Below are 26748 nucleotides of genomic sequence, written 5' to 3'. Positions count from 1 at the left end.
TAATAGCTAGCTACCAACATTTGTATACGGTTATAAGCTCATTGTTTTTCCAGGTAAAACAAACAAACAAACCACCACCTTTGTATTATGAATGAAGCCCTAGAAGGAAAAATAAATATGCATCTAGAGTAAGTATTATGTTAACAACTACGCGATATCCATTCTATACATAACAGGTTTGATTTCTATGTCATATGCTATCCTTTCCTGGAGCTTTTAATTTGAAGGAGACAGATATAAAGAAGTAACATGTGCGTGTGGGCAAGGGAGAGGAATTCCATCTGCAAAGTGGAAGTTCTTCTCTGAGTGAAAGCTTTGTGACAATCCTCTGGGGAAGCTCGTTGGTTCGTTTGTTGCTTTGTTGATCAAGTAATCGGGATAAATTCATGGTGTTTTACTACTGATTCTTGTGCTTGAACTATATTTGGAACTTGCAGAATCATCTGAGAGTTTGGAAATAAAAAAAATGCTTATGGCTTCTTTATCATGAAACGTGGAATGTTTAGAATATATGCGTATTTGCATTTTATAGTGGATTAGTGCTGAAAGCATGCACATCTGTAATGTCACTTTGTAGACTTGAGAACATTATTCATGGGCTTCTTACGCTTATTATAATGAGTAGTTTGACATGTTATACAAATCACTTGAAAAATTATCTTACATATTATTGCTGTAGCCATAAAATATATAGCTTAATTTAGTTTTCTGTAATCTACATGCAATAATTACAGGTATATTGATAACTTTTTTCTAGACCATGGTTCTCTTGGGAAAGTAGTATTTCCTATTCTGTATGCTGGTGTTCTGAAAACAGTTTTAAATATTCAGAGTATAGAGTCTTCTACTGCTTTACTGGTCTCATTCATCTTCCTGTCAGGAAGGTTTTCTAGATAGGCAACTTAATCATTTCCTATGAATTTATTTTATACTTCTAGCCATAGATACTGTTTTACCTTTCTCAAAAAAAAACTTTGAAAAAAAGAAAAGTTCCATTCACCTCAGCATCACAACTTCAAGAAGCATGTGGTTTTCCTAAATTATGAGCATGTTGGGGCCAAATTTGTATGTTACACAGCTGTCACAATTATGTTGGAAAGCAAAATCGATGTTGCAGATTGCATGGCTCATTTTGATTTCTTTCTTCCACTAGCATAGCCAGAACATAAAGTAGGTTTTGTTAAATGTCTGCTTTATGATGTGTTGCTCCCTCCCACTCCCGAATAGTGATAAATTTTGAAACAAACCCTGTGCAAATTCTCAGTAGGGATCAGGAGGTTGGTAACAACTATTTTTTTCCCAATAATTCTCTTCAATTATGACAAAACAAAATTACTAGTGTAGACACAGCAGCTGGTATCTGCAATTTCTCTATAAATCAAGCTATGCGAGGTAGCTTTCATTCAGTGGCGTGTGCTATGCCCTTTGGGGTTGTTCTCTTTCTCTTTGAAACCTGGTATGAAAGCATATTCACAGTACAAAGTTTTAAACTGAGTTTTGTTTTACTTGTTTTGCTTGCAATGCTTGTTTCACACAGTACACCACCAAACACTTTGGTCTGTGGGCCTCACAATATGTAATGACCTGGTTTTCTATGGAAATATACTTTTCTTGGGTCAGCAATTTTGATGGTGATTTGGGAATGTTAAAGTTTTTTTTTCAGTTCAGTTTAAGGTTTTAATATCCCTTTTGTAGCAGTTGTCTGCTAGTAGCAGACAAGATAACCTCAGTCATACTGAGTAGCCTGAGTGCTACTAAGTATAGAGATATATATCTTGGATTTTAAGAACCCTAGCTGCTATTTTATTCTTAAATTCTTAACCAACATAATTTGTGTTTTGAACCACTAATTGTTAATGAGTTGTTGCCTTTCTGTAGTAGGCCAAACGTGAGGAGATCAAATACAGCAGAGAAGCAGATTTGTTATATTCCTTATTTCTTTCTAAAAGGAACAAGTCGTACCACTAGAATTGCAACCTTATTTTTTCCCTCCCTAGCTTCAGATTTCTGGCCTAGGGATATGAACGTGTAGTTCATTCCTCCTGGGACTTTATAAGAGTAGCTTCAGTGATTGTACGCCCTTGAGTTCCAGCAAAATTGCCTATGTGCAAACGCATGTGGTAGATGAACACACCCTGCGGCGTATCAGGTAAATAGAGCCCTCCTTGAGGAGGTCAAGATCTCTGTCAAGTATTCTGCTTTGTTTAATTACTGTTTTCTTGAGCAGTCATTGCCACTTCTCTTGCTTTGGTAATATAACCTTTGATGAATTGTCTTTGCTGGTTGACATACACCTTTCTAGACCCACTGTGTTGGTGTAACCCATCAATGCGCTTTGGACCATAGTGCCTAACCAGCCTCTCTGCTGTTTCTTTTTGGCTGACCCACGCAGCAGAAGTCTTTGAAGGCTTGGGATCTGGCTTAGCCTGTGCATAGCCCAGTGCATGGGCTGCCAGGGCGAGCTGATCCCATCGCTTGCCCTTGAAGCCTGCGCGTTGATGCCATTGCAGCACCGCTAAACTGGGGCTGTCAGGTGGGGCTTTTGCCTGCCACTGTTGCTGTACTTAACCCATTCATGTGTCTGGAGAGCCAGGTATTTATTACTTTATTAATATAGTGCCGTGTATTTATTGCTTTGTTAATTATATTATTTGTATGTCTGTAACCTGAATCCCCTAATGTATAATACCAGGATTATGTAGATCACATGAAGAGGTTAGTGATATCCTAATTAGTTGTCTGAGCTACTGTAAATCTACAGTAAACATGTGAGTAGTGTAGCTCCCTGGAGATTTAAGAAAAGATGAATTGTGTTTTTTAACTGCTCACTGTAGATAGGACAGTAAGATTCTTTTTGTCTTGTTATAAAACATATTGCATGTAGTCTGTCTCTTGAGATAGATCTTGTTAGGCAGTCTCTGTGGGGACAAGTCACAAGACATTCTTACTTTCATGTTAGCAGGTTGGATTAAATTGTGCTTGATGAGAACAGATTGATACTTTGATTAACTACATTGCTGTACAATTTGTGGTGACTTGTTCTCTGTTAGGCTTTTAAGCAGATAACTTCATCAGTGTAAAACATATCTTCTCCTACCTGCACGTGGAAGGCATAGTGTCTTTGCAGGTACTGGGTAGAAAAGATAGGTTGAAGAAAGGTATGAAGAAACATAAATGTGAAACATTTGCTTGAGGTAGACAAAGGACAGGACAACTGGTGAACTGCAACATTGAAAGATGAAAGAACAAATGAAGGAGGAGGATAATTGTTCATGTTGTTTAAACTGTTCCTCTAGTAATCTGCTGTGGTTTTCTTGCTAGTAGAGCTTCTGAAGGTGAATAGTACTTAATCAAAAAGAGGATCCTCTGATGCAGTGGCTTTTAACCACTGACATTTTCTCTGTGCCTGCTACAGAGTTTCCTGCTTTCCAGTGAGCAAGCTGTAATCCTTCTGCATTCTGGTGGTGAATGTATAGGATCATTAAGGGTGGGGATGTGACTGTTCTTCATAGGCTTTGCTTTTGTAGCAAAAATTACCACAAGCAGGATGAAACCTTTCCTTTGAAAGGACTGATGTCTTCCTTTGAAACACTCTTGTTAATAAAATTTAAACCCTCTCCCTGATCATAGTCCCTAAAGAAAAGCTGATAAATTTATGCAGAAGGCTTTCTTTTAAATCCAAAATAAACAAACCATGAACAAGGTCCCTTTTAAGCTGGAACTAAGTTGAGGCATGCTAAAATTTGCCACTCATTTTTTTCCTACCCTCCCTCATCCACTTATCAGAGACTACGGAGGCGTGATTGCATAGCTATGTATAAGACCATATAATTTCCCTCTGCTTCTTTGAAGTTGTCTAATTTCAAGCCCCTTTATGCCACACTGATCCATGAAAATGTTTTGATATATGCTGTTTCTTTCACTGCCATCGAGGCTCCTTATCCATCTCTCCGTTGTCTCTCTTGTACCTGGACTGACAGAGTGGAAAGCTTTGGCTGGTAAAGCAAAAGTATCTGATAACAGAGGTACCCTGGTGTTTGAGAACCCTTGGAGAACACAGAATCTTCCCGTTTCAACAGAAGACAACCTTGATAATTAAATTGCAGCCTCGCAGCATATTTTGCATCTACCTTACTGTATTAGGCAGTGCATCTTTTGTCCATATGTTGTGCATTGCTTGGGAAGCTCCCATCCTGCAAACTTCTGTGCTACTTTTTTTTAAATTCAAAAGTGAAACTTTTGAAGAGAGACGCTCCAGTGGGAGCAGACTTCACAAGGGATTCTCTGCTAGGCTGTTCTTCCAGTGTACTTTGCAGTAAAATAAGTACTTCTGTTGACTGGGGAGTTCAGCCCTGTAATCAGCTGTGGAAAAAGGGTTGATGATTTACAGACTTCTGAAGGAAAACTGAAAGCAGATATCCTCCGTGAGTCCAATGACTAGGTCTCGATCTCATCATTAATCTAAAACTACTCAGTGCAGTTGTGGACTGCTGCTTTTTTTTTAAACTGGAAATAGGTAGAATTGTGCTAAAGCTTTCTGCTGTCTTCCGCCCTCATACACTTACCAAAGACTACACAGACACGGTTATGAACTTATGTAGGTGACCGTGTAACCTTCTCTGCTGCTGCTTTGGGAGAGACTTGTTTGTTACCATGCTTGTATATGCAATATTTGACCAGATTTGCAGGAAAAAAATTCCCAAGCAACTAACCAAGCCTACACTGAAAGGTATTTAATATGAAACCATCAAAGTTTATGTAGGTGCAAATTAGTTGCCTGATTTCAAAAGCTGTTGTCCAGTTACACAGAGAATATAGGAAGATCTTAGGGGACATAGTGACTTGTCTCTTTGAATCTCAGTTTCTCACATGTGATGTGTAACCTGGTGCTTCTTGTTCCACATGGAATTTTTAAATGTATAAACCCATAGTGGTAGGGCCAGGTACCTTGTGTAGGAGAGGAGGGATTAGAGACAAAAATGTTATCAGTATAGGCAAGTGCAATAGCTCTAGAAGGCCTAGGTAAGTGCACTTGGCCTTGTGATAGGGTTAAATGACTGACAGATAAGATATGGTTCAATTGCGGAAAGATTTACCTCCTAAGAAGCTTTTGTTCTGGAGTGGCAGAGCCAAAGTATTAAACTGAGCAGTGGATTTTGGAAGTAGAATTTTGAAAGGCCTGCAGGAGAGGTGTATTTGTCCTTGTCAGGGCTATCAAATAATGGAGTAATACCTTGATCGGGATTTAGTAGAGCAGAAAGGCTAAATTATTGTAAAATTTTACCATGAACTGATTAAAATAAACAATTACTTTTGTTTTTAGTAGCCTCCAAGTTCACTTCTACCCCTTCCTCCATGAAACAATGTTCTGTAAATCAATTTATTTTCTCACCTTTGGACTCCATATGGTCAGACTATTTGTCCTGTTCGATTGGAGTTAGTTTTACTTCACAGGGAATAATGTGACGTTGCAGTTACTGTGGTGCACTTGGTCTTGCAAAATAATCAAGAAAATTTACTAATTTACTAGTATAGTAACACAATCTGCTTACCACAAGTATAATGAATATATTCTTTCTTCTACTGCTATAACCAGAGCATGCTAACTTTAGATTGATATGTATCTTAAAAGATAGTATCTCTTCCAATTAAATTACTTTCCTTTTTTAAATAGGCACACTGTTTTTAGGATCTACTCTGTGACCACTTAAGTTGTCAAAAGCTTTGTATTCTTTTTGAAACATTATTACAGAGTTTGAAGTCTTTGAAGCCTACACAATCTATTAGTGTTTTGCATTATTAAGGAAATCCCAGTATCCCAAGATGCTTTCCGAACTGGAAATATTTGCTTCCTTAAGGGAATTGGTTCGATCTTAGAAATCAATCTGCACATTGCAGTCTGCTTGTTGCTGTCTTGTTACTTTTAAATTAGAGATGATTAAAAAGCCGTAGTATTTGCCACTGTGAAGATAATGTCAGTGTTCTCCCACTACTCTTAAGCTTCTGATCCGATAGCTGGGCGAGATGCAAGTGAACTTAGCCCTCATCAACTTGATGTTTGCTGCAGGCAAGTTGTTTTCAGCTAATGATTTAAATTTGGTGTTTTTGTTCTTCACTTGATGCTTTGTATAGTGTGTTTATGATGACTTTGTGCAGCAGAAGTGAACATTCAGAATGAACTGTTAGACTGAATTTTACTGAGATGTTATTGTTTGTCACCAAGGGATGAATGATTTTTTTTTTTTTTTAGTGGTCGTTATTAAAGATGTAAGTGGCATTAATCTTGTAGTTAGAGAACACAAATGCTGGAGATAAATTTGCTGTTTAAAAGACCTTTATCAAGCAGTGGGGTAGTGTTTGTGCCTGTAATGACAAGTCTAGTAAATGGACCAGGCAGGACACATGCAACATCAGCTCAAGGGAACCCTCCTCAAAGTTTTCTGTGGTTGGTAGCATAGACGTTTCTAGAATTACCAACACTGAAAGCCCTTGATGTTCTATTCTAGTGCTGTCTAACTCTGAAAAAGATCCAATTTGAATCAAAATGCTGGCAGCTGTTAATGACCTGTGTATCTGAGAAGTCCCAGTGTTGTAATTTGAATGTGCCCAAATTGGGACTTGGAAATAGTAAGAAGCTGTTAAATACTAAGGTCCCTTCCAACTCTAACCGTTCTATGATTCAATGAAATAGGACCTTAGGGGACTTTGTGCAGCAGTTGAGGGGACACACCTGCTTGTCTTCAAGACTTCTTTTACATGGGCTATATCTGTTCTTTATGTACAGTGGCTAGACTTAGGATATCGATGTGTAGGAAAAAATGTCTATACTACAGTTGCAGACTGAAGCAGTCATCTGCTTAGGCATCTGCTGTTAACAGAGGCAGGAGCTGAGGGTTCAATAACATAGCAGTGGTTATACATTCTTACAAAAACGTCAATAATGAAGTAGCACTTTTGTGGAAAGAGCTTTCGTACTGGACACACAAAGGTAACAGTGGCTCTGTCACTGGATGTCTTGGCATCTTGCTGTATTTTGAATGTGTGCTGAGAGATGTACCATTTCTGTTTGCTTTAGGCGTTCTTACAGCTGCAGAGAAGTAGGGCAATATTTCAGGAGTCTGTAACAACTGAAGCACCAGTATGGAACCTCTACCCCAAAAAAACATGTTTGGAGAGCTACAAGACAGAAGTTATTTAAAGGAGGGCCTCATGGGGAGGGAATGAGTACTGCTTTGAAGTTTGTGGAATAGGGTCTGAGGCTGGGATAGGAAAGATGCATGAGGAAAAAAGAAAACTGTGAAGGCTAGAGGAGTAAGAGAAGATAACGGGTTAAACATGTGGTACATCCTAGAGCTCTACATGCATCTGAAGAGTCTTACATGGCTGATTTTTGATTTTTATCATCATTCTTGAAGAAAGCCATAATCTCCCTTCTTGTTGTTTGCTAGCTTAAATAGTGGAGACTGATCTGAAGTTTCCAGTTCTACCCTTCGTATCATACCGGTGACAGAATTTGTCATGTGATATCTAGATGTGTAGCATCAGTTTCTTTTATTGAAATTCGTAAATAACATGCAAAGTCTACACTGAAACAACCTCTAACTTGTAAAGTCAAGCAACTTGTAAATTCCAGAATTGAACTTGCCTCTGCTTTGTTAATTAAGTTCTCTTGCTGCACCTTATGATACCATCTTTAATTACACAATCACATTAGTTTTTCCAAAGCTGCTTGCTTCACTTCATGCGCAGGACAGATCTGCTCAGAGGGTGAATCAGGGCTGTGCAGTGAAGGACACTTTTGCCTGGAGGAGGCGGCTGAACTTTTCCAGCAATGGGAAGATTTCTGTTTGAAGGAGAGTGCTGACAAAGAGGAAGTGGGAAGATTTCTGTTGGAAGGAGAGTGCTGACAAAGAGGAAGTGGGCAGATTTGGATTATTAGATGTGGTATTAGGCAAACTACTTAGAGCAGGCTTTTTTCTAAATTGTCTCTAAGCATACATCTTGGTTTTGGAGTGTTTTTTGGTAGAAATGTTGAGCTCTCAGAGCTGCAAGCAAAAGTCACCAGAAGTGGTGTATTGAACATATAATGGTACCTACTTAATTCAGTAATAATTAAAAAAAACTCAACAGATCCTAGGCCTCTGGAATTGGCTTCTCAGATCTACTTGCTACTTGGATGGATGTCTGTTTTTTTTTTTTTTTCTTCCCTGTGGAGGTACATCAGTGATGTAAAAATAGTACTGTTCGTTTTTCCAGGAGTGTTTATGAAGTAGCAGTGTACTGGTGGGTGCCTTCAAGTAAATGAGTGTATGAAACGAACTGTTGGGAAGGAGAGCGCTTGAAAGCGTAACACCAGTGTGAGCATGGAAGGGGCAGGCAGGAGAGAAGAGGGAGTGCACTCAGGGGACAAGGAGTAGAGAGACATTGATAATATTTTATAAGGGATTACTTCTGTTCCCAGTGTTGGCAGGCTCTCGTGAGCTAATTCTCCCTGGTTTTGCACAATACTCTCTAGTGTATCAGGTTCCAGGTGGTTTATTATCTGGAAAGTAGCTTGTATGGAGCACCAACTTCGTTTTGGAAGTAGTGTTGGCCAAACATCCAGGATTTATGCTGGCTTCTCCACACATGGACTGTTTTATCTGCAAAAAGGATGAACTATATCCTGTTAATTGTATTGTGTAAGAGTTTAGAAAACCCCATAGGAAATGCATCTTGTGTGCTGTAAGATGCAAGGGTTGCGATGGAAGGGGGGGACTCAGGTCGTGCAGTTGAATCTTGAACAGATGAATTATACATACTTAGATACAGGGAAATGCAGAACCATCTTTTGCTTTCTGCTTGCTTCAGAAATCTTAGAGTTGTGCCCTGTATATTTTTGGACATTTTGAAAATGGCAAAAATTGCTGCTACTTCTGAGCCAGGCTGTATGCTTTGCTGAGCTAACAGTTTCAAGAATATAAGCAGAGCACCCATGCAGGGAGCAGGGGTGTCCACTATAGAGAAAAGATTTTTAAGATATATGCAGAGAAATACCTACTGTGCTGGCAAAGGATTGCTATATGGGCTGTGGCAACTTATGGTACAGAAATTTCCTCATTATTTCACTAAGCTAGTGAATGTCCAGGTGCCCTGGGATCCTAATGAAGACTGGAGAAAAGGACAGCACTTCAAAATGCAGTCTCTAGTGAAAATTAAAATCGACTGTGATTTACATGAGTTGTTGGAACTTGTAGTGCATTTCTGGTCTTCCTAAATTCTTCATATGTTGGTGTTATGGAGAATTGGGTGGGGGTTTGGGGTTTGTTGGTTTTTTTTTTTTTGGTGGTGTTTTTTGTTGTCTTTTTTGTTTGGTTGGTTTTTTAGCTATAGCCCAAAATTGAATTAAATTAAAAGCCTAGTCGGTTTGCAAAAGCTCATGGAGAAAAAAAAAAAAAAGAAAAAAAGAAGGGAGACTGTGTGACTCACGGTGCTTGAGGGAATAATATGTTCTCTTAAGCCTCTCAATTATCTGGGAGATATCTGCCTTTATTTTATTTAAACTTTCCCCTGCAGGTGTGCAACTACTTTGATACTCACATATCTAGGATATTAAATAATGGATGAAGAGAGTGTTTCAATGTTTGGTCTTATTCTCATAGTCCTTTATTATGACATCTCAATTTATTTGACTTTGGATACATGAAGGTTTTATCTTTTATGTAGTTTGGTTTTGATTACTTTGATATTGATACGGAGGCATCCTTCTACTTGCATATGGTGTTCTGCACATGTCTTCAAGTGTTTATGCTATGATTTCTGACAGAAAATTTTATGTATTTGTAATTATATCTATTCATTGAAATGTTTAAAAATATATACATACCTGTACTTTTTTTTTAACCTGTATAGCCTATGCAATACTAGTTACTAAGCAGCTCTGAAAAGAGACATGGTCAGATGGCAAAAATATAATGAAAATTTTAAATGTAGTGACATATGCATAAAATGTTTACTGCGTGAGCTTCTGTTATGCTTATTTGTTTCTGTGGTACCTGAACTCTGTTGCTGATCTCAAAAGTTTGTGGATTTGAAACTATTATCATGAGGAAAAGTTTGAGAAGATGGTTCCATATAACATGCTTTAAAAAATTCCATCTTCAAACTGAATTAGAAGAAAAAGAAGTTTTTACTGTTCTCTTTAAGTATGTTCTTTTCTTGTTATACACTATAATTTGGTGTGTATAGGTATATATGTGTTTTGTTTCGTTTGTTTGTTTTTAAACAGATTTCTGTGGATACCAAAGCTCAGAACACGACATCAATCTTATCATGATGCTTGAACATCTGTAGCGAACTCCAGGATTTTCAAAAGCAATCCAGCATGGCCTAGTTGGCTTGACCTTTGTAAAATTTATAATGTCCTCTGGAACCAGTATCACCAAAAATCGGCAGGCTCCGAGCCTGCAGGGTGTTGACCCAGAAACATGCATGATAGTGTTTAGAACACACTGGGCACAGGTAATGTTAATTAGTTTTATTGATTTGAAGTAGGCTGCATTAATAGGAATTTGCTTCGTTCTTAAGGTTGGGAAAATCCTAAATTGCTCAGGAAAAAACTTAGTTCATGCAGAATGTAGTAGATAACATTAAAACATTTTAAAACACAAAGGTAATTGACCTTTCAAGGTATCGTATTACACTTTGAACTCCAGATTTGCATTTCAAAGCGAAGTGGTAGGACATGGTAATCTTTTGGAAGGCCTAGATCTTATAACTGCCTTTCCTAGTGATGGACTGTGACTTGGACCTTGCTGCAAACTTCAGCGCTTCCTTTCCTTGTGCTGGGTAAGGCTTGCCTAGCTTTTGTAAAGCATATTAGATGCATGGTGCAAAGCTGTTGTTTATTATGGATAGATGTAGATTATACATTTCAGCATATTCTAAAAATTGTTTGCAAGTCATCAGGATTATAATTGCTTTTAGGTGAAGATGTTTAGCTCGAAGCACCGTAACATAAGGTCTTATTTGCTGCAGTAATATGAATAACTAACAGTTTATGTAAAATTGATTTCTGTACTGCTGTTTCTGCTGGTTTTGGGCTACCCTGAGAAGCCACCCAGATGAATGCTAGTGTTTCTGAGATGCTTCCAGTGTCAGAGAAGCCATCGTTCAAGAGCCACCTTTTTTCCCTTAACTCTAATGATGCTGTCATGTTAGGGGAGCTGCTGTTCCTTTGAGTTTTTCTAGCAATTATCTCTACAAAAGGGCTAAAGACAGTGGTTGTTTCACAGACAAGGAGCTTTATTGATTGCATGCAGAATAGAATTTAATCCAGAGGTGTAAGTGCTGGCATGACAATTGTTACTCAGTCCTAAATCTATACTGAACGTTATAAGAGTATGTGGGCATCAGCGGCCATTTGGTAACGTGTAAGATGTGGTAAGGAAAGATCAGCTCTGTGGGTTTCTGCCACTCTTGCAAGTCATCTCATTATATTGATACCTCTGAACACGGTTACTCTGGCTGAAGAGCAGACCCTTTGATTTCAGTCCTCTGTGACAAAGAAACTTACTGCAAATGTCATTGAAACTCAGTTTCTGAAGGCTAAGGGAACCTAGTTTATCCATACTCCAGAGAACCCCAAGTTTTCAGCAATAGTACAAGTGGCAAATTTAGGTGCTTATAAAAATGAACAAAAGCATTACATTTTGGCCTCATACATGCCAAATGTGAAACTTTTAAATTTAGAAAGCTTGACAGACAAAAACTAAAAGCATAAAAAGAGTTTGGGCTTTTTGTGTTAAGAATTTTGATGGGGTTTTTTTCCTCATAGGGATAAGTGTGTATTTTTAAAAAATATATTCAAGTAACAGATCTGCATTTGTTTCTCTTTAGGTTCTGAAAATCTTAGAGAAGCATGATCCTTTGAAAAACACTCAGGCAAAGTACGGGGCAATCTCACCTGATGAGGCCAGCACTGTTCAGAACTATGTGGAACACATGCTTTTCTTATTAATTGAAGAGCAAGCAAAGGATGCCTCAATGGGGCCTATTCTGGAGTTTGTGGTCTCGGAAAACATCATGGAGAAGCTTTTTCTTTGGAGCCTACGTCGAGAGTTCACAGATGAGACAAAAATTGAGCAACTCAAAATGTATGAAATGCTAGTAACCCAGTCTCATCAGCCTTTGCTACATCACAAGCCCATCTTGAAGCCTTTGATGATGTTGCTGAGTTCCTGCTCAGGAACAGCCACCCCAACAGTGGAAACAGAGTTGGTTGTCCTCTTGAACCAGCTCTGCTCTATAATAGCCAAAGATCCTTCCATTTTAGAACTGTTTTTCCACACCAGTGAGGACCAAGGAGCTGCCAATTTCCTCATATTTTCCCTGCTGATTCCCTTCATCCATCGAGAAGGAACAGTAGGGCAACAGGCCCGTGATGCGCTGCTTTTCATAATGTCTCTGTCTGCAGAAAACAAGGTTGTTGCAAACCACATAGCAGAAAACACCTATTTTTGCCCAGTAAGTTGTTCTTCAATCCTAAACTGTCTCCCCTGTGTTCTTCTCATCCTTTTCTGTAATTTTTGATGAAGATGTAACACTTTTGTTTCTGCTAGCAGCTATTTCACAAGTTACAATACTCTTTAAGCCAGCCCTGCTGCCAAATGCAGCCTTGCTCCTTGTTTCCATACCAGTGCCTTGTGCTTTTGGGCCAGTGCAAGTGTTTTTGCAGTCACACAGTAAACTGAACTGGGAAACTGGTGGAAATTATAGCAGAACTTGGTGGGAGGGAAACCTCTTCTGTCTCACTATGAGGCCCCTGTGAGATTCTGGGGGTGAAGAGAGTGAGAAATGGAAACAAGATGTTCTGAGGCTGTTGTTTCTGGTGGCAGTGCTGGCTTAGGAGGACTGTGCTTGCCGCGCTGTAACATCAGTTCAACAGTTCAAAAAATAAGTGTGACAATAACATGTTATAGAAACCTAGTGTTTTTACAAGATAAAAGGGAGACTTGGCTCTTTGTCACAGAATTGGATGTTTCCATGGCCATCTCAGGCAAACCACCATCTTCCTATGTTGTAGTCTATTGCAAAACTTGATAGTAGAATCATAGAATTGTCTAGGTTGGAAGGGAATTGTCAGATCATCTAGTCCATCCGTCAACATAACACTGAAAAAAGCCATCACAAAACTGCATCTCTAAGCAACACATGTACTGCCTTTTAAATATACCGCCAGGAATGGTGACTCAGCCACTTCCCTGGGCAGTCTGTTCCAGTGCTTAATAACCCTTTCAGTGTACATTTTTTTTCCTAGTATCCACTCTAAAAGTGTTGCATTGTTAGGTCTGGAAAATCACTCTTACTACATGAATAGAAAAGCTCTGCTTTTAAACAAGTAAATAATCTAATTTACCAAACAAAGCTGCTTTACTGCAGTTTTGAAGCTAAAGCAGAATGAACGTGACAACACGTGCTGCTTCATGCCTTATGACAAAAATCAGTTTGAGATCTGCAATGGATGGGTTTGAAGCCAGATACCATTCTGTAGAAAAGCTGATCTTGTGCCATTTTTTCTGGACTGATTCTTTTATCTTCTGTGTGGCTTGCATTTTAGTTTAATAAATGCCAGATAAAATGAAGTGAAGGGGAATCTTACATACCTACTAAAGCATTAGTGCATGACAGCTCCTCCAGCCGTGGATTTCTGTTTATTCAGATTGCTGTGTCCTTTAAGAAGTAGGTTTCCTTTGCCAGTTGTAAATATTGCACCAAATTTCTCGTGCTGAGAAACTCCAGTTGACCTTGTTTAATAGATGCTGCTAAAGAATATGAACTTGATTTTCAGACTGTCCCTGAGACAGATACCATTATTGGATTCGTGCTATAACTTCCGTAATTACATCTTCCAATTAATTAAAAAAAAAAAAAAAGCAGCCTTTCTACACAGAAGATAAAAGCCAGCTATATTAACCTTCGAACAGCAGGGAGCCGTGATTGACAATCATTCTAATTAGGAAGGCTTCTTGTCAAAATGTGCTAAAATCAGACTTTCTGAACAGTAATGAGACTGGCCTAAGTCTATAATAAAAGTTTATTGCGGTGCCGTGGAATTAGCTCGCTAGCACAAAGTCTCTTCTGAGTTTGTATGATGAGCTGGAGGAACAGGTTTTGTTCTGGGGGGGGATTCTGTAGGTGTCAGTGGCATTGCTGTACACCACACAAATCACTGCAGATGTGGCCTCAGCTGCTGGTAGGAGAGGCTTTTGGGTGGCTCTGTGGTGATGCTGACTCTGCTTCTGGTTGGTAGCACACAGGGTTTTCTTTACCATGCCTTCTTGCATAGTACAGACATGCCCTGGGGTGGGGTCTGGCCGTGAATCTCTGGTGCCTCATATACCCAAATCCGTGTTAGATCTGTGTCAAAGTGAACCTGAAGGCTTTCTTGATACTATTTTTTGAGCTAACTTTGGTTAGCAGCTTTTTAAAACTAGGTTGTCCATGATACTAAGTATTAAAGCAGGAGGAGTTACGGCTCTGCAATGTCCTTGAAAAGTTGAGGCTGCACAGAGATAGAAAGACTATGGATGGGGGAAGAAAGGGAATTATTAAAGGGAGGAATTGGCTGGATAGCAATTGATTATGTATTAATGACACATTTTAATCATATAATGTGTCTGAGATAACAAATCATGTACTCAGTCAGTGTCTTCTGTGAGTCAAGAGAAAGTAAATAAATGAAGGAGACTGGTTTGCAGAGAGACTTGTGACTTGTGGTGGAGGTGCTTGTAGAAGTAGATGAGCACGAAGGCTTCACTTGACAAATGTTGGGAGAAGTTTAAAATAATACTGCTCTGGGTAAAAAAAAAATAATAAAACCAATCTGGCCCTTCCAGGATGAGAACTCATTCATTTCTTTCCCTTTCAGATTTTTTTTATTGATGTTTATCATTTCACTGATTAAAGCTCCATAATGTAGTCTATATATGTGCATTATTTTGTATGCCTGCTTATAGAATGTGAAGAATCCTGTGAGTAATTTCAAATGGTAATCCTGTTTTGTACCATATACTTCTATGAAAATTTTCAAATGTTTTTTACCTAAAGAGGTGAAATTGCTTCCAGTGGCTACTCTCTGTCTCAGTGCTTTAGAAACACAATATCACAAAGAGCCATTTGTGTTGTACTTTATAGCAAAAATAAGAGCTTTGTAAACTTTACAGATTTTAGCAGCTCCATCTGTCAGTTCTTGCCTCAGTAAGTCAGACAAACTAAAGAATTCTTCACTTCAAGATGTTGACCGATGGAGTTCACTGCTCCTTTTAGTGGAGAGTAGTATGTTTTGCTCAAGGTTGGTTTCTTGTGCTTAAGGACTAAACTTCCATATGAAGGAGAAATGTGGATAGTACGCAACTCTGAAAATCAAATTTTTTGCTGAGAGGGGAAGTATGTGTTTATGAATAGCAATTAAATTTTAAGCAGACAATGGAAAATCAAGTGTGCCTTAATTAACAGGCTACACCACAGAAGAAACACAAGTTCTGTCTTTGGAGTTTCTTGCTTCCTAGAACTGTTGGAAGCTTAGGTTTGTGAGCATAAGCATGTGTGGTTTATGTATAGGTAGTTCTTAGGCATAGCAAATTCTTCCTGACTTTTTGCTTTGAGCTCTTCCACCGTGAGAGAGAGAAAAAGCAAAAAAGGTTCTGGTTATAGAAGAATGTGATTGTATAAATAAAATTTTGCTCAACAGCTTTAACTTCTTACTTTTTTAACATATCTCCAGCATCTTTATTTATCTCTGTACATATGTGTATATAAAAAGTAGCACAGTGTGCTAAAGCAGTGAATTTTCCACAGTATTCCCCCTCCACTTAATATTTGGCTTAATTATGTATGTCAGAATAAATCCATCTTTAAAATTATGTGGTTTAGGAATGGAAAGCATCCAGAAAGACAACCTTTGTGTGACTGGATGGGTTAGCAATTGTAATTGGTTACGCTTGTGTATGATCAAAACCTGAATCCCCTTCCCTGAATTCTTGGTCTTTGACCTGCGCATTGTCAGCTGTTTGTTTTCTAATAGATAAACCACCTGTGTTTCATCTGAGCTTTGACTGTCTAGCCCTGTAGATGCCAAGCTGCCCTTTATAGAAAGAGGAAAAATTCTTACAAGAGCCTGTTGAATTAAACAGAACTTAAAAGATTTCCATCAGGCTGAGTCTCAATGATTCCATTAAAATGAGGATCATCTTAAAAATTCTGCTGAAGTTGTATAAAATAATGTTGGAAGGATAAGAGTTGTAAATATTATTTAGAAAGCTTCCAGCTTCAAATAACTTTAATAATTAGAAACTTGATCTGAAACTACCAATACTCTACATATATTCGGTAAAAATTAAAAAACCTTTTTGGTAATGTGCTTTTAAAATTGTAACTGAAAATACAATCTGGTGCTTCAGTGTTATATTCTACAGAAGTCATCTGCAAGCCTTACTATGGCTGGAAAAAATGCCTATGCAGTAACTTATTTCAGGCTTTTTTATTTTTTCCCTTCCAAATAAATAAGAAAGGAAGATGAGAAATTACAAATAGTTGAATTAATTTTTTTAAGAACAGCTGAGTTCAGGTGCCTAGGAATGAAAGTCAGCATATATCTATTTTCTACCTGAGGCTGAATTTCATTTTTCATGATGGGGGCTCTTTCCCCCTCCATTTCTAATGTTTCATATTGTGTGGAAACACTTCCTATAGGTGTGTGTAAGCAATACCGTTCAAGTCACCAACGAATAATAGATGACAATGATGGCTGCTTCTGGAAGGAACTGAAGGAAAGTGTAAAATGATTTTACACATATTTTTAAAGAAAACTTTGGAATGAAAAAAAAAAGACAACCTGCTTTTTCCCATCACTTTCTCTGAAATACCTGTTGAAAGAAGGATATTGTATGGAAGGCTCTTCAAAATATTCATGTCTTTCTGCCACAAGACTCTTTCAAATGGAAATTAAATTAATCTCAATACTCTTATGTTATTAAAACTACTAAGAGAAACAATTTGTGGCATTGCCATTTAAGCAGATAGCTGGAAAGTCAACTTGTTTCTCTTCTATTTTTGAAATACAGGTGCTAGCAACAGGACTAAGTGGCCTCTATTCATCTTTGCCTACAAAGCTGGAAGAAAAAGGAGAAGAGTGGCATTGTCTGCTGAAGGATGACTGGCTCTTGTCACCAGCCCTTGTACAATTCATGAATTCCCTTGAATTTTGCAATGCTGTGATACAGGTAATGGAGCAGAATTGACCTGTCCTTTTGAAGGAGTAGTATTTTATATATTCTGCAGAAGTTTGTAAATTATAGAGTCTATTTACTTCTATTAATAGCATGGACATTTACGTTACACTAAGCAAGTTGCTTATAAAATGAATGCTTTCTGCTGTTTGTCCTGGTTTATAAGGATGAATTAATATGTTCTTTAGTTTTCAGGTGACAAGTGTTTCAAATGAAAGCAGTAGAATTTTGTGGTGGCTTGATATTTCATTATATAATTGGGAGGATTTTTTGTTTTAAAAAAATAAATGTTTATTATGTTTTAATATCACTGTTGATACTAAAAGTAAATTGAATGCCTTTACATGTCGGAAAATGCAGTCTTTATATATTTAAGCATTGGAAAACATTCTGTCTTTGTCTAAGCTCTCCTAATAGCATACAAAAGAAAATAGTCTGTTTTTCCTGTTGGTGAGTAATGCATAAAGAAAGCTTTCCAAACAGAATTTAGGTATCTTCCTAGAAATATAAATTCATTTTATATGGGCCTGGTTTGAATCCATTCTCTGGTCTTAATGATTTTTTCTCAGCTAGATTGGGTTTTTTTCTGGCTTTGATCCCTTACTACTTTTTTTCCCTCTGATCTAAACAGAAAATGAGATTTTTCTCTTTTTATATTGTTTTTAAGGCTAGAAAACCGTATAGAACCTTTGTCCAGTATTTTATAAAGCGTGATATAAATTCTACAGAAACTGTGGATTTATGTGTTACTTGAAGAAATGTGCTGTACAGGATTGATAATTTAATCACATTTACTGTTAAATAAAAGATATGTTTTCATGAGACGTGTGCAAAATACAGTAAAGCAACTGATTGACTATTAATGCATTGAACAAGCGAAAATAATAGTAGCTGTCATTCTTTAAATGCAATATACAAGATTTTTATCATGCATGTTTAAACATGAAAGGAGACAATATCCATTTTGGTGTCTAAGCAGGATTTTTCTACAGATCTACATTTGCAGGAGGTCATATTTGACACCTTTTTTTTTCTAAAAAAAATTGATATAAAGGTTACCACAGAAAAATTAAAAAAGAACATATTATTTTAAAGCTGCTTGTCAAATAAACTCAGAATGGTTAAGGATCTTCAGCTGACGTGCAGAAGGAGCAGTTTCTGACTGCTGCTCGATTGTGTCTTTATAGTCTTTCTTCAGCTGAACTGAAAGCTCAATTACTGCTGGAATTTTTGCTTTGTGCATGGAATGTTTTCCTTGGTGTGGCTTGGTCTCTGTTGACCCAAAAACTTTGGCCAGAGATTAAAAAGGGACAGTGTAGCCACGACCTCTTGCCATTTACTATTTTTTCCCTGGATCACAGCATAGGAAGGGCAATGCTTTTTCTTCCCCTTTCAGAGTGAGGGCTACAAATTAAAGGAGGTCTGGAAAGAACTGCAAGTGAGGGAATGTGAGGCCACGTGTAGGCTGTGACATTCCAGTCTATGTGAACTTCAAGCACAATATATTAACTTAGAATGCTTCTGAATGGAATTTTTTTTTTTTGCCTTTGTCAAATTTCTTTTAAATGCATGAATTGGTAACATGAAGCATTCCTTTTTATTTTTTTTTTTTTTACAAGGAGAACATGATGAATGCTTCATTATAAAAGTGGATTTTTAGCTTCTAATAACAGTTTGTTTTTTAAAGCTCCTAACCAACCTACTGAACAAATAATACAGGTTTTGTTTCCATTTCTGATTGTTTTGCAGTGGTTGGGAGAAGGGGCATGTGAACGGTATGTTCTTACTCGTAGCTAGAGAACACTTTGGTTTACCTACTCTTGAACCATAGGAAAGCAACTGTTCTAGTTTTTTGCTTCTTGTATAAGAGGACAAGTTAACAATGGCAAATCCACCTTCAAGTGACCCTGACAAGGTTGCAAGAGCTAAATTTAGAATCTCAAATCTTCCTTTGATGCATGGATATACAGACTTTTCTGTCCATCCGTTCATCTTTGTCAGCATACAGGGAGATTGAGAAGTCCTGTTCTCTAGATTTGGCAGGCTGACTGTAATTAAACATAGTTTGTGTATTTCTTTGAAGGAGGAAAAATCTTTAGGAACCTGAATCGTAGCAAATGCTGGTGAGAAGGGCAAATGAACATTTCTTCTTAAATGGGCAAGGGTTTTGGTAGTGTGTAATATATAACGGTCTATGCCCCGTCTGTTTTTACATCTCGCTGGAACTGTTGTGTGTCTTTCTCTTCCCCCACCCTCTCAGGTGGCACATCCCTTGATACGGAACCAGCTTGTGAATTACATTTACAATGGATTTTTGGTACCAGTAATGGCTCCTGCGCTCCATAAGGTCAGTGGTGTATGCAAGCATGATGCAAAATGATAATGCACAAAAGCATTACGGATAATCTCTGTGTAAAAGATACTATTAAATGTACCGTCAGTAGCCACTTCCATATAACTGAGTAATTTTCTATGCTAACTTTCCATGTTTTCATTCCATATTTTCTGTTTACACTATACAGATTATAAAGCCAAAATACAGGTACTTCTAAAAATGTTTAAAATTATTTTGTGAAATGTAGAACCAAAATATTTTTGTTGTGCTGGGCTGACATATCATCAAAAAAGCAGTGATCTTTTAGACAACATTTCATCGTGGCAGAAGTTTCCGTGAAGATTTTTTTTTCCAAATGAACAGTTTCCAAAAGGAAAGTGCCCACAAGAAAAATATTTAGTCAAGAAATATTACGCTAATTTTAGCGAAGTTGGTTTTGTTTGCTACTTCCTTACCACAGTTGCTAGAGCTATTTTCATAAAGTGGAGAAGAAATGGAGCTTGGTATCAATTTTGTAATGTGTTAGGGTGCAATTTATGTTGCTTTGAAGAAAAAAAAATCAAATTTTCTTTGAATTTTCGGGGTTATTTTTTTGCAAGATTTGTCACTGATGCTGGGGAATTAATTTTTTCTTTTTGTTAGGCTGCAGGAAAATACATGTCCAATTGTTGCAGAACGCGTCAATTAAGTCTTCATTACCCTGTAAAAAGAATACCTTGTTTGAGGAGAAAAAGTAGGAATTGCTGAGAGTAAAAATCCACCAAAAACTGCCAAGAGAGGAGTAATAAATTACTTTTTGAAGGTCTACTAATTCCTACTAAGCCTGCCAAGCAGAAAGCACTGCACCTGTTCCATTTTCTGGGAGGCCAGTGAAACACTGTACCTTGCTTTCTAGTCTAGGGCTTGTCTTGGCAGTGCACACAATTCTTCATGGTAAGTAGTCACTTACCAAGGAAGTAATAAACAGTATAGAATCTTCTTCAATTATTTGACAGACCTCAAAGATTTGGGAACTTGGCAAGGGCTGAAATAAAACTTGGCTCAATCCAGATCAAGGCTGTAGCCTGTCATTGAGCTCACCTCCTTACCTGGGAGTAGTTTTTTCTATTTCTGTATCTTGTTTTAATCCCTTACCAAGACTGAGAAATAGAATCAGAAGTGAAAAGCTAACCAGCTTTAGGTATAGGTTATGGATAACAAGGGAGATATCAGAATGTGACTGTGGGATTCTGTTAGTGGATACTCTTTTTACCTCTGAAGTACTTAAGACAAATTTTAGGTAATTTTGATCACTGTCATGCTGCTGAGTGCCATCTTATTGGTCAGTCATACCAACCCCATATGGAGTTGTTTATTTCCCTGTTGATGTTACTTAAATTATTTAAAGCATGCTGTTCTGATTGTTTGTTTTTTCATGTGATGGTAACTTTGTTGAACCCCATTTATATACTCTGGGTGAAATCATACTTCTCTTGAAAATGGAGGTGTTGGTTGCTAACATATGAGAGTTTCAAGCCTAGATCTTTCCTGAACCCTGACATTCTGTTTGATGCCTTGTTCTTCCATTAATAAACCTTAGCTTGATTACTGTTAAGATTGACTTTTTCCTCTTTAAAAATTTACTTACGTGTATAAACTTCAAATGCATTTAATGGAGAAGATGGATTGCACCATCTAGTGGATCTGATACAAGCCTCTCACTATGTGACATCAAAACTCCATAGCAAAAGGAAACAAGTAAATAGAGGCACATTTGACCTGTTTAGTCTCTCTGCGCTGTGCCCCCCATTAATTTAACAGAAAATAAATATTTTACATCTTTATTTTGGGACAGATATCTATGTGTTAAGACAGATAAATATGCTTTAACAGCTCCTCCATACAATAAAATAATTTCTAGTAGTTTAGCTCTGTCATCTCTGCACCTTCCCAGCACGTGTTTGCACACATGGATAAGGTCCTGCCTGAGCCTTCTCCACGCTCCAGACTTCTACTCTCATCTTGGAGACCTGGGATTACTGATGGCAAATCTTGACAGTAAAGACCATGCTTTTCCCATGCTTTGTCCATATATTTTGTCACTAGGTCCCCTTCCCCATTCAGCAGTGGGCACACATTTTTCATAGCCTTCCTTTTGTTGTTGAAGTCCTTCTCCATCTCCAGCTGGGCTTTGGCTTTCCTAATCCTTTCCCTGCACACTTAGGCAGTTGTGAGGAGGTCCTAGTTCAGCCATGCAGACATCATGTCTCCTTTCCTTGACTTCTCCCAACTTAAACCATCTGACTATCAAAAAGTAGCATCAGAGCTTCAGTAAGTAGAATTTCAGGAAAAATAGTTCCGTATTTCAGCATGTGATCCAAAGCTTTGAGGGATGTATATGTGTGATCTTGAAATGTCTGTAACATTTATGGAACTATGCAGTGAGCTCTACCTTTTTTTTAAATTTTTGCAGCTTGTCTCCTTATAGGTGCTTACTATGTACACAGTTCAGTGTGTGAATGAAACACTACAAGAGTGTTGAGGATTGAGCTGTGTTTCTATTAAAAAGTTGGGAGGTGGGGAGACCAACATACTTTGCTTGGTGTGATTTTTATGTGATCTGAGGAAGCTAGTATGGAGTTGAAAAAAGAATTCACTAGTTCAGGTTTTTTTCCAGTTAAGGAAGTTTCAAATTGATGGGGCTGGCTAGCTAGCTTGAAATAACCTGTTTTTCACGGTAAGCTCTGTGAAGGTTATTTACATAGCAGATTAACTGCAATGTGCTTAAATAACCCAAACATTCTCAAGTTTATGACTCCCTCACTTCATTTCTTAAAGATAAGTATCCTAAATATAGCATGTTCTCGTAGCCAAATTTATACCTGCTCTGTACTAGTCTGTTTCACTTTGTGTGGGTTATCCCACCTACACGTGTAAGGAGTGACTGACAAGTGTGTTCCTTCCTCAGAAGCTGCACGTTGCTGAAGGGGTAGAGGGAGCCCAGATTTGTATCCTATAGCTGGGGATATACATTAACTGCCTCTGCTGGATAGCCCTGTCTTGGCCTTTGGTTGTCTGGAGTTTATTGTACTTTTTTACAAAAGCGTTGCCTCTCCTGCTTCTGATGTCTGGATTTCTTGAGGCATTGAAAAAAAGCGATACAATGACATTGTTCCGGGAGCTTTGTCGTTATGCAAGGACACGAGTTCCTTATTTCTGTACAAATTCAGTTAAAAACAGAAGGAATAAAATATTTTGGCCATCAAAATGCAGAGCTGAAAAAAAGTTAATTTGGTAGTTTTCTTTTTGTGGTAACAATCCATGATTTAAATTTTTGCCCAAACCATATTTTATGCTTTCAGGTATAAGCGTCTGGGATTTGAGAAAATTAAGACTGTGGCAGAACCCGTTCTTAATTTAAGACTGTTATTTTTTGGTGGCATGTCAGTTACAACTTGAAATTTATGCAAGTCTGTACGTCTTCCCTAGGTTTTAGTACTAGGAATAAAAAAATACTTACGAGAAGGTATAATTCTGCTCAGGCACAGATTTGTACCATTAAATTTCTGTGACGTATCTCATTGGCGATTTCTTGCTTCACTTTCAAAACTAACTTTTTGGAGCTCTGTCAAAAAAATATGAGATCTTCTGGGGCCAAATCATACAAGGGTCCAAGTAATTAAATCAAGCTAATTTTCTCTTCAGTTAAAACCTGGTTGAAATCCAGAGTGAATCCAGAATAACCCTAATGAAGTCTAAGTTCTACTAGAGATCATAGCGACTTGTTTTAGTCTTCATGTATTTGGTAGTAGAAAGTGCTTGTTTACCTTATACTTATAGGTAGTTGCAGCACTTTTGTAGAAATCTGATCAATGACATCCATTTCAGAAGCTCTTTAATATGTATGTATTTTGCAGTCAAAACCATGGGCTAGATAATTAGGAGGCACACTGTGGGTATATATAAATATTATGCTACCTTTGATACAACTCAGATTGGTTATATACATCTCTTTCCTGTAAGTGTTGCGTTTAAATTAAAATTTAATTTTAATTTGGCTTTCAGACAAAAATAGCTATTCGGAACATCTTGAGTGTTTATGTAATTTGTGTTGTTTCAATTTATTGGAGATAGTGCTAAAAATTTGACAAATTATACGATAAAAGCAAATTTTTAATGTCATAGCATTTAGCGCTATACTACATGGCATTTAATTGCTAACTATGATATAATTATTTTTCTACTTGGAAGGCTGGCTTTAATCTGAATAATGGGAAATTGTACCAGCTTTTTAGCATAAACCATTGCTGTTGGCCAAGAGAACAGAACAGCTCTGTGGAAGCACTGCCACGGTCCTGTCAAATGGACCTGGGTTACATTGCCCACTAACCCATCTAAACAAAAGCCTCTAACGTGGTATGCTGCTGGGATAATTCAATAATACTTGCTTGATGATTGCACAGCTCAGCTAGGGGGAAATGACCTGTGAATTATACTCTGCAGATTAATAGGAGCATCTTTATAAATACCCTACGAGACCGTCGGTTCCCATTTAGAAATAATACCTTCTTTCACCTTGGTGAGAAGTGTTTGGACAGCTGCTGTTACTGGAAAACTTTGAATAGTCTTATGCTTTGGAGAAGCCCATCAATAGCTACAACACTTAATTTTACTGGCTACGGAGTGGTTATATGTTGAAGGTGCCTTTCACTTTTTGCCTCAAACACTGCAGTTGAGTAGAATTTTAACCTGGTATAAACTAGAGCAGTTTATAAACACAAGCTGAGTGAAGTCGAAGCAGTTCTGGGTTTCTGGTTCCCTGGGTGTGCAAACTTCCTCTGTCCCTGATCCCACGTGTTGCCTCTGTCTTTTGCCAGGACAACTGTTCTGTTATGGGAGACTGAGTTTAAAACTCACCTTTACTTCCTGGGTAGTTTTAACCTGAATCAATTCCCTGAGCCAGTTCACTGTGCGGTGAATTGAGCCATGAACCCTTCTGCCAGTATATAAGAAGGAGGCAAGAAGCTGAAAAGGAAAAGAAAGGAGAAGAGAATGTGAATGGTTGGATTTTTTATTATCAGTGAGGTGGGCTGATTCAGGTTTAAACTCCTCATGGACCTAGAGGATAAGTTCTTACTAGAACGTTCATAGTCTCTTCATAGGAAATATGAAATCCTTTTAAGGAAGGGAAATGTGAAGGAAAGGAGGAATCATGATAGCTGTATTCCTATAAGAGGGCATGAAGCTGTAAATTAGAAAATATATTGTGTGGCTCCCAAGGGAAAATAGCCAGTAATAAAGAATCAGTGCAATTGGTCTAACACAGTGAGTGTAATATATTAAACTGAACTCGCAATGACAGTAATTTCTGGCTCTTTGCTATTACTTGGCACAGTGACTTGTAAAAGCTGGATCTCTTTACAGTGTTCTGCTTCACCATCTAATCAGTCATCAGAGAAGGCAAGAAAAGATTTGCTAAAAATTATTACATAATTAGAGAAGGGTATTACAGAGCTGAAAGTGGCTTTCTGTTTTCAATAATCTCTAATCAGATACCTGTCTGGCTATGAAGACTCTCAGGCGGTCCCTCTTGCAGCAGATTACATTTTTAAATATATCTGAGACAACCAATTGTGATATAGAAGACCATGTGGATGAGGTTTTTAAATGGTATCTTTAGATAGACACTTTAAATTTATATGTCTATTGAAAAAAATATTCCAACATGTTTTGATTGTTACCACTGTGGATAATGAAAATAGAAAATGTAGAATACTGGTCTGATTAATTCAATTAATGAGGAGCAGAGATATTCCTGGTCTTTAGCATTAGTAGAAGGGATCTAATGCAAGGGATGATGCTGGTGGGTTTTTATTTTTGCTTTTTGTGGCAGTGATGGATTTTAATATTGCTGAAATATCTTTATCAAAAACATAGTTTGAAATTTACTTACTCAACAAAGGGCTTTTCTGGAAAACTACCATGTCTTAATTTTATTCATCTCCCTTTGTTGTGATACTCTTCTTGATACCTGAATTAATCAGGGGTGAAGAATTTTCAAATATCAGATTTATGTACGTGTGGAAGTTTTGGCTTTTTTATCATCCTTTCAAAGATGTTCAATTCTAAGGGCTAGCTAAAAGCTTACTTGGACAAATTATACCATAATTAGTGTTTACAATGATAGGAAGTTTTTGTGAGCTGCCTCAGGATCGGAGAGTAGTGGACATGCTTGACATGGTTAGTAAATGTTTTGTTCTCTGGGAATGCTTCTTCTTTTGTTGTTTACCTAAGTACTGATTTGAATTTATTAGAGAGGATTTCCCTGCTTTCCCTAAATCTGTCTCGCGAGACATTAGATTAAGGAGAGACAACCAGCAGGTAGTCTGAATGAAGCTTAATGTCACAGCTTTGGTATCTTAGAAAACAGAGATCCTCAATAATAACTGCACAAATTAAATGAGTCTCACTTTCAACACCGAATGTATTATGTATAATGCAGTCTGTAGAAGAGGTTTACAGAGTTAAAAAGGGTTTTGCCAAGACTGGATTTTGCCTAGTTTAACTGATTTCTCCAGCTTCCTTCTGTAGTTAATTGCAAAAAAGTGAGTTCTCCAGAGGCTCCTTCAGAGCAGGCTAATGTGTCCCATCGAGTAAAAGGAAAATTAGCCTCGTGGAGCTAAAATTAGCCTTTTTGAATACTTCTCTAGGTGCGTCAAATCTTCCGAAGTTACACTTACTGTCAGATATAGTAAAAGGAGAGACAAACCCAGAAAGCAAGGTGGCAAAATAAGATATAATTGTGAAAGCACAGATGTCTGCTTGCCGGCTTAATTGGTCTTTTTCCTAAGCTGCGTACATGGCTTTCATTTCAAATGCCAAAAAGCAATATTTTTGTTTGATTTCCTCTTGTGAGGAAGCAGCAGGGTGGTCTCTCTGCTGGTTTGTAAGGACAAGTTGCACACAAAGGTGCGCTGGGAGAGCACTGGAACTTTTAGACCACGATAGCATTAAAATAGCTTGTACAGTGTTAACTTGCCTGCTTTTTGAGTGTTGCACAGTGAGCCACGAAATAGACCCTAGTTTCATTTCTTGCAAAAGTTTGAAGGAGTGTTGTGGATAAGGCAGTGCATTTTCGTTGAAAAATGGAAAGAGAGTCTTACAAAT

General features: G+C 37.7%; 1 protein-coding gene across 1 annotated transcript in view; it reads left to right on the top strand.

Moving 5' to 3' along the window:
• FAM160A1 (family with sequence similarity 160 member A1) overlaps window positions 1–26748 on the top strand; it is an 80237-nt gene that overhangs the window by 33674 nt on the left and 19815 nt on the right. The window contains exons 2-5 of the mRNA XM_014944924.1: window positions 10268–10500; window positions 11878–12504; window positions 17103–17261; window positions 19528–19614. Of these exons, the coding sequence (XP_014800410.1) occupies window positions 10399–10500; window positions 11878–12504; window positions 17103–17261; window positions 19528–19614 (975 nt within the window). The 5' untranslated portion in view covers window positions 10268–10398. The remainder of the gene's footprint in view (window positions 1–10267; window positions 10501–11877; window positions 12505–17102; window positions 17262–19527; window positions 19615–26748) is intronic.

The sequence above is a fragment of the Calidris pugnax genome, unplaced genomic scaffold, assembly GCF_001431845.1.
Source record: "Calidris pugnax isolate Ruff unplaced genomic scaffold, ASM143184v1 scaffold15, whole genome shotgun sequence".
Taxonomy (NCBI): domain Eukaryota; kingdom Metazoa; phylum Chordata; class Aves; order Charadriiformes; family Scolopacidae; genus Calidris; species Calidris pugnax.
Note: the sequence above shows the minus strand (reverse complement) of the source record. Positions and strands in the feature narration are given on the sequence as shown.